The sequence below is a fragment of the Giraffa tippelskirchi genome, chromosome X (genome assembly GCF_054371585.1).
Source record: "Giraffa tippelskirchi isolate mGirTip1 chromosome X, T2T-mGirTip1v1.2.pri, whole genome shotgun sequence".
In the NCBI taxonomy this organism is placed as follows: Eukaryota; Metazoa; Chordata; class Mammalia; order Artiodactyla; family Giraffidae; genus Giraffa; species Giraffa tippelskirchi.
Window position 1 is genome coordinate 99,622,875 of NC_137289.1, and position 14,059 is coordinate 99,636,933.

The 14,059-nt window shown below is 48.7% G+C and overlaps 1 protein-coding gene across 23 annotated transcripts in view; it reads right to left on the reverse strand.

The window, feature by feature from the left end:
* Positions 1–8,902: 8,902 nt before the first annotated feature.
* Positions 8,903–14,059, reverse strand: part of KDM5C (lysine demethylase 5C) — a 31,559-nt gene continuing 26,402 nt past the window's right edge. For 8 of the 23 annotated variants that reach the window (XM_081566984.1, XM_081566983.1, XM_081566992.1 and 5 more), the window contains 8 exons: positions 13,333–13,691; positions 12,602–12,740; positions 11,942–12,121; positions 11,659–11,796; positions 10,876–11,475; positions 10,527–10,596; positions 10,183–10,382; positions 9,673–10,074 (listed from right to left, as the gene is read on the reverse strand). In XM_081566984.1, the coding sequence (XP_081423110.1) occupies positions 9,715–10,074; positions 10,183–10,382; positions 10,527–10,596; positions 10,876–11,475; positions 11,659–11,796; positions 11,942–12,121; positions 12,602–12,740; positions 13,333–13,691 (2,046 nt within the window). In that variant the 3' untranslated portion in view covers positions 9,673–9,714. Of the gene's footprint in view, positions 9,594–9,672; positions 10,075–10,182; positions 10,383–10,517; positions 10,597–10,868; positions 11,476–11,658; positions 11,797–11,941; positions 12,122–12,601; positions 12,741–13,332; positions 13,692–14,059 lie in introns of those variants that run through there. The other 15 variants (XM_081566994.1, XM_081566993.1, XM_081566990.1 and 12 more) reach the window with 9 other exon arrangements.

Below are 14,059 nucleotides of genomic sequence, written 5' to 3' on the forward strand. Positions count from 1 at the left end.
AATGTTATTGTCTTAAATTTCACAGATTTTTTTTCTGCCTCAGAAGCTAGCTTTACCTTAGCTAATGCAAGTAAGCACCAGCCTCCTTAAAAACATTGTAGTGGTTTTTTTCCCTGCAATTTGTGTTCATGATAAGAGATGGGCCCCCTGATTTCAATGGGGTTGATAGGATCACCTTTAGAGACAAGTTGGGTCTGATCCCTATAATGGACAGCAGAACCATAGCAGAAATCAGAATGGTGATTTGACTTGTGGGGATGTGTGATGGTGGCTAGTTAAACGTGGTTACCCTAGGGCCAAATAGATGGACAGCCTAATAAGGTCCTACTTGATTCATGTAACAAAAAAAAAAAATCTAGTCTAGCAAATGTAGGCTTGATCTAGTCCCCAAAATGTAGAGTCCCAGCCTCTCCCCCTAGTTCATAGACTGGAGCCCTTTGAATGAAGGGGAGGGTCTACTTGAAGTAATGCTTGCTACACTTTTCACAAGGGTGTATTACGAACTCTCCCTCCTTGGTTTTCCCACAGGAACCTGCAGCCAACATAATTGTGCCTTGGGGACAGGGAAATACCCAGACCTTTTGAAATATAATGGATACTGCTTCTGAAGTCATCCCCCATGACCTAGACTATCATGATGGTCCACCAGTCAGAGAAGTATAAGGTCATATATGAAGATTCAGCCTGAGTCCTCAGATTGGGCCCAGGGGTTCCCAGATCCCACCCTGTGGTTTGCTGGTTCCTGGGCACACTATGGGAATACACATGGTGCAGATGGCACAAAGGGTAGGAGAGCTACATAGGGAGAACAAAGTTTTGAGTAGAAAGGTCAGATTGAGGACCTCTCTGGAAATCAACAAAAAATAATAAAGAGATAAATAAATAAAGAGATTTAAAAAAAACCTAAAGAAGTGGGGGGTAAAATGAGAAGGGGCCACATTATGATAGTAGGAGTCCCGGATACAGAGAAAGATAAAAATGGAAAAACCAATCTGTTTTGTGAATGAATGCCTGGGCACAGGACACCATGTGACCTGTGTAAGCTGAGCTGCCATGGTGACTTGTTAATGGTCCTATCAAGCCATGAGGTTGTCTGTGTGCAGCAGCACTTGCCACCTAATACGATTAAGTAAGTTGTCTGACAAGGATGCCCACTCTCACTACTACTATTCAACATAGTTTTGGAAGTTTTAGCCAGAGCAATCAGAGAACTAAAAGAAGGAAAAGGAATCCAGATTAGAAAAGAAGAAGTAAAACTCTCACTGTTTGCAGATGACATGATCCTCTACATAGAAAACCCTAAAGACTCCACCAGAAAATTACTAGAGCTAATGAATGAATATAGTAAAGTTGCAGGATATAAAACTAACACACAGAAATCCCTTGCATTCCTATACACTAACAATGAGAAAACAGAAAGAGAAATTAAGGAAACAATTCCATTCACCATTGCAATGAAAAGAATAAAATACTTAGGAATAAATCTACCTAAAGAAACAAAAGACCTATATATAGAAAACTATAAAACACTGATGAAAGAAATCAAAGATGACACAAATAGATGGAGAAATATACCGTGTTCATGGATCGGAAGAATCAATATAGTGAAAATGAGTATACTACCCAAAGCAATCTATAGATTCAGTGCAATCCCTTCAAGCTACCAATGGTATTTTTCACAGAGCTAGAACAAATAATTTCACAATTTGTATGGAAATACAAAAAACCTCGAATAGCCAAAGCAATCTTGCGAAAGAAGAATGGAACTGGAGGAATCAACCTGCCTGACTTCAGGCTCTACTACAAAGCCACAGTCATCAAGAAAGTATGGTACTGGCACAAAGACAGAAATATAGATCAATGGAACAAAACAGAAAGCCCAGAGATAAATCCACACACCTATGGACACCTTATCTTTGACAAAGGAGGCAAGAATATACAATGGAGAAAAGACAATCTCTTTAACAAGTGGTGCTGGGAAAACTGGTCAACCACTTGTAAAAGAACGAAACTAGAACACTTTCTAACACCATACACAAAAATAAACTCAAAATGGATTAAAGATCTAAACTTAAGACCAGAAACTATAAAACTCCTAGAGGAAACCATAGGCAAAACACTCTCTGACATAAATCACAGCAGGATCCTCTATGACCCACCTCCCAGAGTAATGGAAATAAAAGCAAAAATGAACAAATGGGATCTAATTAAAATTAAAAGCTTTTGCACAATGAAGGAAACTATAAGCAAGGTGAAAAGACAGCCTTCAGAACGGGAGAAAATAATAGCAAATGAAGCAACTGACATACAATTAATCTCAAAAATATACAAGCAACTCCTGCACCTCAATTCCAGAAAAATAAACGACCCAATCAAACAATGGGCCAAAGAACTAAACAGACATTTCTCCGAAGAAGACATACAGATGGCTAACAAACACATGAAAAGATGCTCAACATCACTCATTATCAGAGAAATCCAAATCAAAACCACAATGAGGTACCATCTCACGCCAGTCAGAATGGCTGCTATCAAAAAGTCTACAAACAATAAATGCTGGAGAGGGTGTGAAGAAAAGGGAACCCTCTTACACTGTTGGTGGGAATGCAAACTAATACAGCCATTGTGAAGATTCCTTAAAAACTGGAAATAGAACTGCCATATGACCCAGCAATCCCAATGCTGGGCATACACACTGAGGAAAGCAGAATTGAAAGAGACACGTGTACCCCAGTGTTCATCACAGCACTGTTTACAACAGCCGGGATGTGGAAGCAACCTAGATGTCCATCAGCAGACGAATAGATAAGAAAGCTGTGGTACATATACACAATGAAATATTACTCAGCTATTAAAAAGAATGCATTTGAATTAGTTCTAATGAGGTGGATGAAACTGGAGCCTATTATACAGAGCGAAGTAAGCCAGAAAGAAAAACACCAATACAGTATATTAACGCATATATATGGAATTTAGAAAGATGGTAAAGATGACCTTTTATGCGAGACAGCAAAAGAGACACAGATGTAAAGAACAGACTGTTGGACTTTGTGGGAGAAGGCGAGGGTGGGATGATTTGAGAGAATAGCATTGAAACATGTATATTATCATATGTGAAATAGATTGCCAGTCCAGGTTCAATGCATGAGATAGGGTGCACTGGGATGACCCTGAGGGATGGGAGGGGGAGGGAGGTGGGAGGGGGGTTCAGGATGGGGAACACATGTACACCCATGGCTGATCCATGTGACTGTATGGCCAAAACCACCACAATATTGTAAAATAATTAGCTTCCAATTAAAAGGAAAAAAAAGTAAGCTGTCTGAGTAGGTGGCTCATACTCCCACTGGCTGCACTGCCATCCCTTTCTCACACCTGAATCTCATGGGGTTTTCCCTGTGACCAGGTGACTCAGAGGCACAGTAGTCAAGCTTGGTTCATAGATTGTTTTGCATAGGATTTTAGCACCAGCTGGACATGGCTAGCTGCAGTGTTATAGCTCCACTTAGGGTTGATTCTGGGGACAATGGGAAGGGAACTTTTCAGTGCCTGGTCACACAAATGGTCAGAGGTTTAGATATCCACTGATTCATGAGTAGTTAGTAATGACTTGGCTAGGTGGTCCAGGACTTAGAACAAGATTGAAATATTGTTCAAGGGGGAGGTCTGGGGAAGAGGCATATGGATGTCCCTTTTGGAATGGGTGTGAAGGTATTCATATCCCATATAAATGAGCACCAGAGAGAATCAACCGCTGAGGAAGATCTCAGTCAGATGGGTAAGATATCCTGTCCTGTGGATGCCAGCCAACCTCAGTTTCTTATCCAATGAACTCCTGAACAAATGGCCATGGTGGCATGCATGGAATTTAGACACAAGCTCTACAATAAGACTTTCACCAAGGCCAGTATGGCTATAGCAACTGTTGAGTACCCAACCTACCGACAGCAGGGGCACACCAAGCCCCACTATTGGAATCATTTCTCAGTGGCAGCTGATTACAGGCACAGTACAAAATGAAAAGAAACCATTTGGACCCCCAACATTTTACTGGCAGGAAGCAGACTGGGGAAACTACTCTCCTGCAAATATGTGCTACCTTTCATGAAAAAGGAAGGAAGGCACAGAGGGTGGGACCAAGAGCCCAGAAAGCAGAGCCAAGCAGAGCCCAGAAACACTAGAGAATTATTCCCAGGCCTTGAAACCTTATCCAGGAACTTCCATGTGCCCAGTGGGATTTCACAATTGCTATAGACCAGTAACTCCTTTGTGTCTCCCATTTCCCTTTTTTGAGATGGAATGTCTGTAGCAGTATCCTGTGTCTGTTCCACCATTGTGTGTTGGGGTGTGTTGGGGACAGATAACTTGTCTCTAAATTTCACAGATCTACCAGTGGGGTTGGTGGGGGGTGGGAATAGTACTTTTGGAGCCATACTTAAGGAATACACCAAAGGAGCCCTTCACACTTGTACCTGATTTAGATGAGATTCTGGACTTTGAGACAATGTTCTAATGAAATGAGACTTTTACAGAACTTGGGAAGCGGTAAATGTATTTTGCATGTGGCAGGGACATCAATCATTGAGGCCTGAGGACAAACTGTAGTAGTCTCCAAGATGGACACCAATGATCCCCACCCCCTGGTATTTACATCCTTGTATAACCCCCTCCCTGAGAGTGTGGCCTGGACCTAGTGACTTACTTCTAGTGAGTGGAATATTGTAAAAGTGGTAGGATGTCACTTCTTAGACTAGGTTATAAAGACTGTGACTTCCATCTTGCACGTGCAATTTTCCCCCCATGTCCCCTCATGCTCCTGTCTCATCTCACTTGATCACCCTGTTGAAATAAGCAGCCATGTTGTGAGTTGGTCTGTGGGAAAGTCCATACAGCAAGGAATTTGAGGATGGCTTCCACCAACAGTCGGCAAGAAACTGAAGCACTTAGTGTAACAGCCCACAAGGAACTAAGTCCTGCCAACAGCCATACATTGAGCTTGGAAGCAGATCCTTCCCCAGTCGAGCCTTGGGATGACTGCAGCCCCATCTGACACCTTGATTGTAGCCCGTGAGAGATTCTGAAATAAAAACCCAGCTAAGTTGTGCCTAGATTCCTGATCTACAGGAACTGAGATAAATGTCGTTATTTAGTTTTTTTCTTCAGCATTTTTTAAAAATTTATCTTTTACAATGTAGTGTTGGTTTCTGCCATACAGCAATGTGAATCAGCCATAATTATACATATATCCCCTCCCTGTTGAGCCTCCCTCCCCTCCCCTCTCCCTGTCCCACACCTCCAAGTCATCACAGAGCTCCAGGCTGGGTTTCCCATGTTATATAGCAACTTCTCACCAGCTATCTATTTTACACATGGTAGTGTACATATGTTGATACTAACATGTTGTTTTAAGCCACTGTTTTTGAAGTAATTTGCAGTAATACATATGCAGTAATAGGGGTTTCCCTGGTGGCTCAGTGGTAAAGAACCCACCTACCAACGCAGGAGACATGACACATGGGTTCGATTCATGGGTTGGGAAGATCCCCTGGAGAAGGGCATGGCAACTCACGCCAGTATCCTTGCCTGAAGAATCCCATGGGCAGAGGAGCCTGGTGGGCTACAGTCCATGGGGTCACAAAGAGTCAGACACAACTGAAGTGACTTAGCACATATATGCAGTAATACATAACCAATACAGGAAGGCATGGAGGTTATGTACAAGTTCAACATGTGGACTTCTACCTACCAAAGACAATCTGGCTATAGCACTGCTGAGGTCCCACCTGCCAACAGCAGAGAGCAACACTGAACCCCAGCTATGAACTGTTTCTCAGGGGCAGGCTGATTACTTTGGATCCCTGTTCTCATGCAACAAAAGCTGTAGGTTCAGAGATTTAGTGGGAATCCCAGCTAATACTACCTGAGCTAGACACATTCTTTGTGGGGTCTGTTTCCTGTGTATATGACAAGGATTTCATGAAATATCTCACATGTAGCTTGGCACCCAGAAAGGAGTTCACAAGAGACTGTTCTCTTCCCTTTCCTGGAAAGTGAGTGCCCCAGAGGCAGGGAGTGCATTTCTGTCTCCAAATCCCTCTTTTCCCATCATCACAATTTCAGGGCTTCTGGGAAGCATGGTCGATGTCTATCCCTTCAGGGTCTCAGTGATCATGGACCTCAGACCCCAGGCCACTCCCGTGGGGTAGCACCCTTACCAATGAGCTTTATACACTGCAGTGAACAGAATGAGATTCCAACCGCTGTTCCTGTCTCCCTCTTCTTCTGAGCCCTGACTGAAAGTGGGAGCAGAAGCCTCAGGCTTGGGCCTTGCCTTCCCTCTAGGAACTCCCAGTACAGGGGACTTGGAGGTGGGAGGAGTGTTTCAGGCACCACCTAAAACACAGTGGGGGCACTAGGGAGGGGGAAGGGGTTGGAAAAAGTCCTTAGTAGAAGTGATGTCTCTTCCCATCCCTGTCACTGCGGACTCAGGAGCCATTCTGAGGGATTTGGCAGTCCCTGGGAAAATGCATCTGTCTGCAAAGTGGTGTCTCTTCAGAAGAAAATGACTTTGAGGTGAAGATACTGCTGCTTCCCCAGTGCTCTTTCTCCCCATCTGCCACTCACCTAGAATCCCCCAGGGCAGTCACTCCTTTCTAGGTGAATCTGGAAAAGGGGGACACATCTGCACCCAGAGCAAGCTCTCTGGAAGAGGTCATATTGGATCTGGGTCTTACAGGATGGGGGCTAGCACCTCTCCTGAAGAGCTCACAGGATGCACATCACTGAGAGATGGGGCAGGGCAGTGCCGAGATGGGAAAGGCTGTCTGGAAACTGGTGAGCCTCTTCCTTTAGAGGGCCTGAGTCTGTGCCAAGTTCTCAAGCAGGGGAGCTGCTACAGGTTGTAGGCACACTCTTCCTCTCCTGTCAGACCACGTATTCTGGGGTCTGCCTCCGGGTGGGAGTGGTAGTGAAGTGCTGAGATTGAGCCCCTTCCTGTCCCTGTCCCAGCTTTCACATCTCAGTCTCCTCTCAGGTGGTCTCCTCCAACCACTTTTCATGCTCAATTCCATATAAGTGGGCAAACAAAAGACCAGCCTTTCCCCGTAGACTGGGATCAAAATGGGCCCAAGTTAGAGGTGTCCACTGGCCCATGCCTCCCCTTACTTGCACAGCCCACCATCTCCTGGCTGGAAGACTGGAAGCAGGGCTGAGGCAGATATCAAATCAAGGCCCCAACCAATCAAAGCTGCTAGAAGTGGGTGGGCTTTCTCAACTCATCACTAGGTTACTATCAATTGGAAATCTTTGAAGGGGAAGAAGGGAAGCAAAATGAACCCACTGAGCATTCAGATGAGAAAGGGCAGAGTGGCAGTGTTCTGGCTTCCCGGGCTAGGCACCAAAGCCTGCCCATTAGCCTTTAAGCCCTCTGTGCAGCACAATGAAAGAAAAGCCCTTGGAGAGCCAGGCATGATGGGATGCTGGTGGGCTGGCTTAGTCAGGATGGTGCTCTTGCTTCCTCCTCCATATCCTCCCATCATGAGCAGACTCTGAACACAGTATTAAGGACTATGAAGGGCAGTTCTTAGCCTTTGGAGGGACTAGGATCCCTTTATGAATCTGATGCAACGTGGTTTGTCTTCTTGCCAGTATAATAGATGCATGCAAATCCCCATTAAAAACATGTTAACTAACTCCAGTGATGGTCTCTGACTTTAGAGCCTTAGTCACCCTCATTTTAAAGACTTTGGGGCACAGGAAGGGAAAAAAATCTATCCAATATAAAGTCACCATTAATAATCTGTATTTTAAAGTGAACTCACCTTGAAACCATTATGCCAAGTCAAAGAACAGTCACAAGGGATCGCATATTGTATGATCCCACTTATATATGTCCAAAATAGACAAACCCTTATAGATTAAGTGGTAGCCTAGGAGTGGGGGACCAGGGGAGAGGGGTGATACATAAGAAGTGTAGAGTTTCTTTCTGGGATGACAAAAATGTTCTAAAACCTTTTGCAGTGATGATTATACAACTAGAATATACTCAAAGCCACTGAATTGTATACTTTAGTGGGTGAAACCTGTGTAGTATGTAAAATCTATTACAGTAATGCTGAAGTGAACTTGGTGATTGTAAATGACCTAACTTTAGTCATCATTCACAGAGGTAGGAAGAACCCTTTAGGGTAGAGAAAAACCAGGGAAGGGCCCCTGAAAGACCAAGCATATGGGTCTGACAGGAAAGCATTCCAGAATGAGATTACACGGGTGTGTATGTGCATGTGTGTGTTAGGAAGCACCGACCCCTGTGCAGTCGAAAATCTGCATGTCACTTTAAAGCCAGTCTTCCTATCATCTGTGGATTTGACACATGGTGTATAGTACAGTAGTGTCAATACATATTTATTGGAAAGAATCTGAGTTTAAGTGGACCCTCACAGTTCAAACCCATTGTTTAAGGGTCAACCATGTGTCCGTGTGTATCTTAAGAGTAATGACGCATCATGGATGGTTTTAAGCAGGATAGAAACATCCCTCTGAATCACTGAACTGTACATTTAAAACAGGTTAATTTTGTGTGTAAATTATACCTCAGTAAAGCCCTGCCCCCAAACCATCCCTCTAGGGGCTTGAAGAGGGTAGATAGGAGGGCATAAAGTTGGAGGAGGCTGTGGCAGGAGTTACGTGCCAGGGCCTATCTCTTGGGAGATGGCTAAAACTGGCTTGGGGGTTGAGTAGGGGGAGAATTGGGATGTCTTGCCCATGGTTAAGGAGAACCTGGTAGAACTCGTTTCAGAACCCAGAGCTCCCTGGCTTCAGCCCTCGTGTTCCACCAGCACTGCAGCTCCTCCACTGACAGGTGATGGAGACCTTCCGAAGAGAAATGCACTTCAGAAACATGTTTCAAAAAAATGTTGCTAAGGGTTTTATTTCTAACAAGAGGAAAATAATAAAATAAAATTAAAATAGGCTTCAGTTGGAACCAAGTTTCTTGTTTTGCTTTTTTTTTCTTTTGAACAACTTAATTACACACCAACAATCTTCTTTTATTACAACATGAACCCAGGAGGAGGAAAGGAGACAGGGCATGACATGGAGGGAAGGTCAAGGTGGTAATGAGGACAAGCACCAAAAGCTTTCTTCAGATCTCAGGGAGCCCTCCTCAGCTCCCCAACCAAATTCTTCAAAATAATAAACTGTGAGCACAGCTATGTGAAGTTTCCTCCTCCTGGGTGGAAGTCAGGGGAAGGGAGGAGGGGAGGGGAGGCATGGAGGCAGGAGAAGGGGGGAAGGAGGAGGAAGAGTGAGAGGGGGAGGTGAGGTTAGTGTAGCATGGCCTGGCCAGGGCCACAACTGGGGAGAGAAGGGAGAGGAGATTCCCCCAGTTTGCATATGCACTGGCTGTCTCTCTGGAATGGTGCTGGCCCAGCCCCAGCCACCCCCCTGCCACCTGCCCATCCGTCTATCTGCCTCAGGTGTCTAGGAATGCTGGTTAGAGGCTACCAGGGAGGGGGACTCCAGGGGCCAGCCCCCAGGAGCTGAGGTCTGAACAATACCTTGGAGTCAGAATATAAAAGTCAAGGGACTCAGGGGTGGGCTGGGGTGGTCATCCCCCCTACTCGCCCACCTCCCAAGAAGCAGGCTTGATGGTCAGAAAGAGGATCCTTGAGGCCAAGGGGTCTCTGTTGGGGTCTGTGCTAGGCTCAGCCACTGTCACAACTGTTGCTGAGGCGGCTGCTGTGGGCAGGGCACATGCAGCCGGGGAGTCAAAGTGGGAAAAGGGCCCAAGGAGCCTGAACTGGCCCCTAGTGCAGGCTCCAAGCCATTCTCCTGGGTGCTGGGGCTGTCAGTGGTGGGCAGGGGTGGGGGTGGGCCCTCACCCCCAGTCTCCTCCTCCAGCTCCTCCTCCTCCTGGGCCTCCTCGGCCTCTGGCCCTGAGCTCCGTACCCTCTTTGGCTCTAGCTCCTCTCGGGCTGGGTCATCACCCTCCCCACCCCGATCTGCTTTCCGCCGCCGCCGCCTCTCCAGTGCCCGGCCCCGTGCTCGGCTCCCATGGCGCTCTGCCTTCTCCAGCTGTGATCACAACAGGCAAAAAGAGGTGCAGCACAAGTGGTCAGGCTTGGGCTCCTTGCCTGTTCCATCTGACCTCCCAGCCCTGCACATGACCTGTCCTCTCCTCACCTCCAGAAGTGTGCGGATCCGCTCCATGTCTGGAGGCTGCCCAGCCTGCAGCAGCTGCCAGATGCTCTGGTTCTCATCCAGGGTCACCTCAAGCAAGTCCCCCTCCAACATGAGCTCCTCTAGGGGGACCCGGGTTGCCTCAGGCAGCTCCAACACAGGGCCAGTCAACCGTGGCAACAGCGAGGACAGCAGCTCCAGGTCTGGGGGGGTTGTGGGGACAGGTTGGGTTAGAGGCTACTCCTGGTTATACCCCTACCCCCTACCACAACAGAGCTAAAGACCACAGGAGTCACTCTGGTGAGATCCACTAACAGCCTACCCACACTTAGACCTACCTCTCTTACCTGAGCCCTCCCCCAAGGCTACCTTCTCAGGACTGGTCATGCTGTCTCCATTCTCCAGCAACCCCTGCACCTGCCAAAGAGATCAAGAAAAGGTAGTGGTAACTGAAGAACCAGGTCCTACTGCTGACCCCCAACCTCAGACTTGGGACCCTCCACCTCCTGGAGAAGGGCAGACACAGGCTGCCAGCATTGAGCATTACAGGGATCTGGAGAGGAGGCAGAATGGGGCAAGAAGGCCAGGCCAAAGGAGACCAAAAGTCAGAGAGCAGGGGTAGGGCTGGAGCCTAAGTAAGGGCAAGGGCTAGGAGACAGGAACTTGAGGGTGAAAGAGCTGGGCTGCACAGCTCACCTTAGGCATATCCTTGCCACTGCCTTCTCTGAGAGGGTCAGAGGCAGGGGCTGAAGGGTATGTAGGGGGCTCCTCGGGCCTGGGTTCAGCCTGCAGCCGCTGGCGAAGCTCAGCCAGCCGTCCCAACAGAGCAGTCACATCCTCAGAGGCCAGAGCCTGCCTTGCACGGCCTTGCCAGCTGATGGCCCTCTCTGTGAGGCACTGTAGGGCCTCACCCTCAGGCAGCCGCACAGGCAGTCTCTGCAGCGCTACCAGCAGTGCCAAGATGGTCTCCAGGCGTGGGCGCCGTGAGCGCATGCACAGCGGACACAAGAATTTGGTGTCCCACTCCCACCAGGCCAGCAGTGGGGATGGGGTGGGACCGGGCCTTGGGGAACTGAGGAGGCGGGGTACCGACACACATCGCCCATGGAACCAGTCCTGACACAGGTCACACTGCAGAGCTCCCACCCCAGCTGGCACCTGCCCACACACACAGATGGAGGTTGCAGAGGAAGCTGTGGTCGATGATGCCAGTGGACTGGGTTTGGTGGAGTTGGTGCGACGTAGCTGCAGGATTCCCTCCTTCTCCTTCTGTTCCCCCTCCTTGAAGGCCACGATCTGCCGCGCCCAGGACAGGGGAGGAGAGGTCAGCACCCCAACCCTCCTTCTCTGGCACCATGAACACCCCACTCCCAAACCAGGAGAACTGATGCAGAGGGAGCAAGCGGTCTTCCCATGGTCACCAGGCTCAGACACTATCATTGCCAGACTCTTCTCCCCATCTGGGCCTAAGCTCCTTACCACAGAGCCTGGGTCCCTGAGGTCCTGCGCAGATAGCCCCAGCAGCTCTGTGTCAGATTTGTACAACCCCAGCTCCTTCTCCATCCAACGGCTGCGCTTGGTGCTGTCTGAGCCGGCGTCTGCACACGGGCAGAGCACCTGAGGCAGACAGACAGAGGGGGAATGTCTGGGTTTCCCCTCCTTCCCATGCTCAAAGCCCCCAAACCCACGTTCTCACATGAGCTGTCTCACATCATCTGGGCCAGAGGCAGGAGAGGCTGTGGGTCAAGGTTCCAGGCCTCACCTCCAGCAGAGTGTAGCAAGAATTCTTCTTGAGGAAGGTCTTAGAGGCCTTTTCCCTCCAGGAGTGTGCCGTCAGTACCTGCAGCTCTAGCTGTCTCAGTTCCTCCAACCCCACAGGTAGGTCCCGGCCCACAGCCACCAGACCCTCCAAGTCATCCAGGCAGGGGTAGTGATCACCATTCTGGGACAGGGCAAGAGAAAGCTCAGTTCAACTCGCCAACATCTACTGATGCTACTCTGTCCCTGGCCATAAATTGGAAAGATGGACTGGACTCACAGTCTTGAGCCAGAAGAAAACAGGCTCATCCTAAGGAAGGTATGCCTACCTGGCTCTCTCCTCCAACTCCTACATTCACTGGCTCAGCCTCCAGATATTCAGGCAGTCCCCAGGACCACCAGACCAGTTACGTTGTTGTGGTTGGCCTCTTTTAGCCTCCCTGCCCCTACCGTTCTCATCTTAACCAGCATCCTATCTTCCCTCAGGCCTCGCAACCCTTCTTCACACTGCTCACCAAGCACATTTTGCCTCCTCACGACATGCTGTGCCTCCTTCCTCGCTCTAACCAACCCAACTCAACCCAGCACAATGCAGTGTACGCCATCTCTCCCATCTGGACTGAAGATCTAGGGTGAAGGGTGGGTGGGGCAACAAGGTCCTCACTTGGATCTCGTCCACATCAGCAATCCAAGCCCGGGCCTTAGCAAGAGCCTCCTTGAGAGCCTGGATGTTGGGCAGGTGAACAGGGATGTTTTCTGCCTCATGAATTATGGCCTCAAGCGTGGCTGGTGGATGCTTCTGCCTAAAGGTAGGGAAAAAAGAGGCCTCAGTCTGGGATGGTCTCTGTGACCAGAAACCCAGCCTGACTTTCGGGTATAGCAGTATGAGACCCTGTGGCTGCCACTTGGGCCTACTTGCTTATATTCTGCCTACAAGTGGCTGTCAGTCTCTGCTTGTTCCAGATTGCACGCACCAAACTTCTGCCGTATCCCCATGCTCTGCTTGTCCACCAGTCTGTCTGCCTGCTGGCAGGGCCTACACACACAACCTGTAGTATTAATCTGGGAATTGCAGTTTGTCAGACTGTCCCATGTGTGGGGTCTTTCTACTGACATGTGTTCATCTGTCTATTGGTACTTCTCATGAGTGTGTGCACACGTCAGCCTGTGGAGCTAGTCCTCTATATGGCTCTGTATTTGTCCATCTCTGTTTCTCCCTAAGACTATCTCTGCCTCTACATGTAATACAAAGTTAAACAAAAAAGGGGAGGATAGGATAGTCAATACACCAGTACAGGAGTCTGGTGTCTAAGGCCACCCATGGGAATCATCTTCAGCTTCTCTGCTAACTCTGAAGGATGCAGTAGAGGAGGGAGGGGAAGAAGCTGGACCTACCGGGCCTCCAGGCAAAGATGGGCCTTCTCCTCCCAGCGTTCGGCAATGGTCAGTAGCTCCTGCAATTCAGCTTGGGCCTTGTCCACGGCAGGGCTAGGGGCCACACTGGCACCTGCCACCAACAGTCCCCGCATGACAGCCAGGGTGCCTCTTCGGGCTGAGGGGGCCAGTGTGCGTTTAACCTCATCTAGCCATTGTGCCTGTTCCACCTGCCGCTGGAGCTGCTGGGCTTCAGGTACCTCCACTCCGAGCTGCCGCCCTCTCTCCAGCAGGGACTGCAGGAGCCCTGGACTGGACGGCAATGAGGCCAGAGCCTCACAGGCCTCAGCTTGGTAGGCTTCCACCTGTTCTAAAATACCCTACCAGGACACAAACAAAAAACAAACTCCTCAGCAGAGCCCACACAGAGGTCCCACCACCACATACCTCTGCCCTACTTACCTTCTTACCCTTCAGTATTTGAGAAGAGAACCTAGCATGGTCTAGGCACTCTTCCTTCACCAGGCCCTAAGCAGTGGTTCCTAATACTCACTGCCCACTAAATACCCTGGGACATTTGTTAAAATGCAGATCTCTGGGTCTACTCCTTGAGATTCTTAATAGGGACTGGTCAGGAGTCTAAAGGGCTTCTCTGGTGGCTCAGTGGTAAAGAATCTGCCTGCAATGGAGGAGACCCGGGTTTGATCCCTGGGTTGGGAAGATCCCCTGGAGGAGGGCATGGCAACCA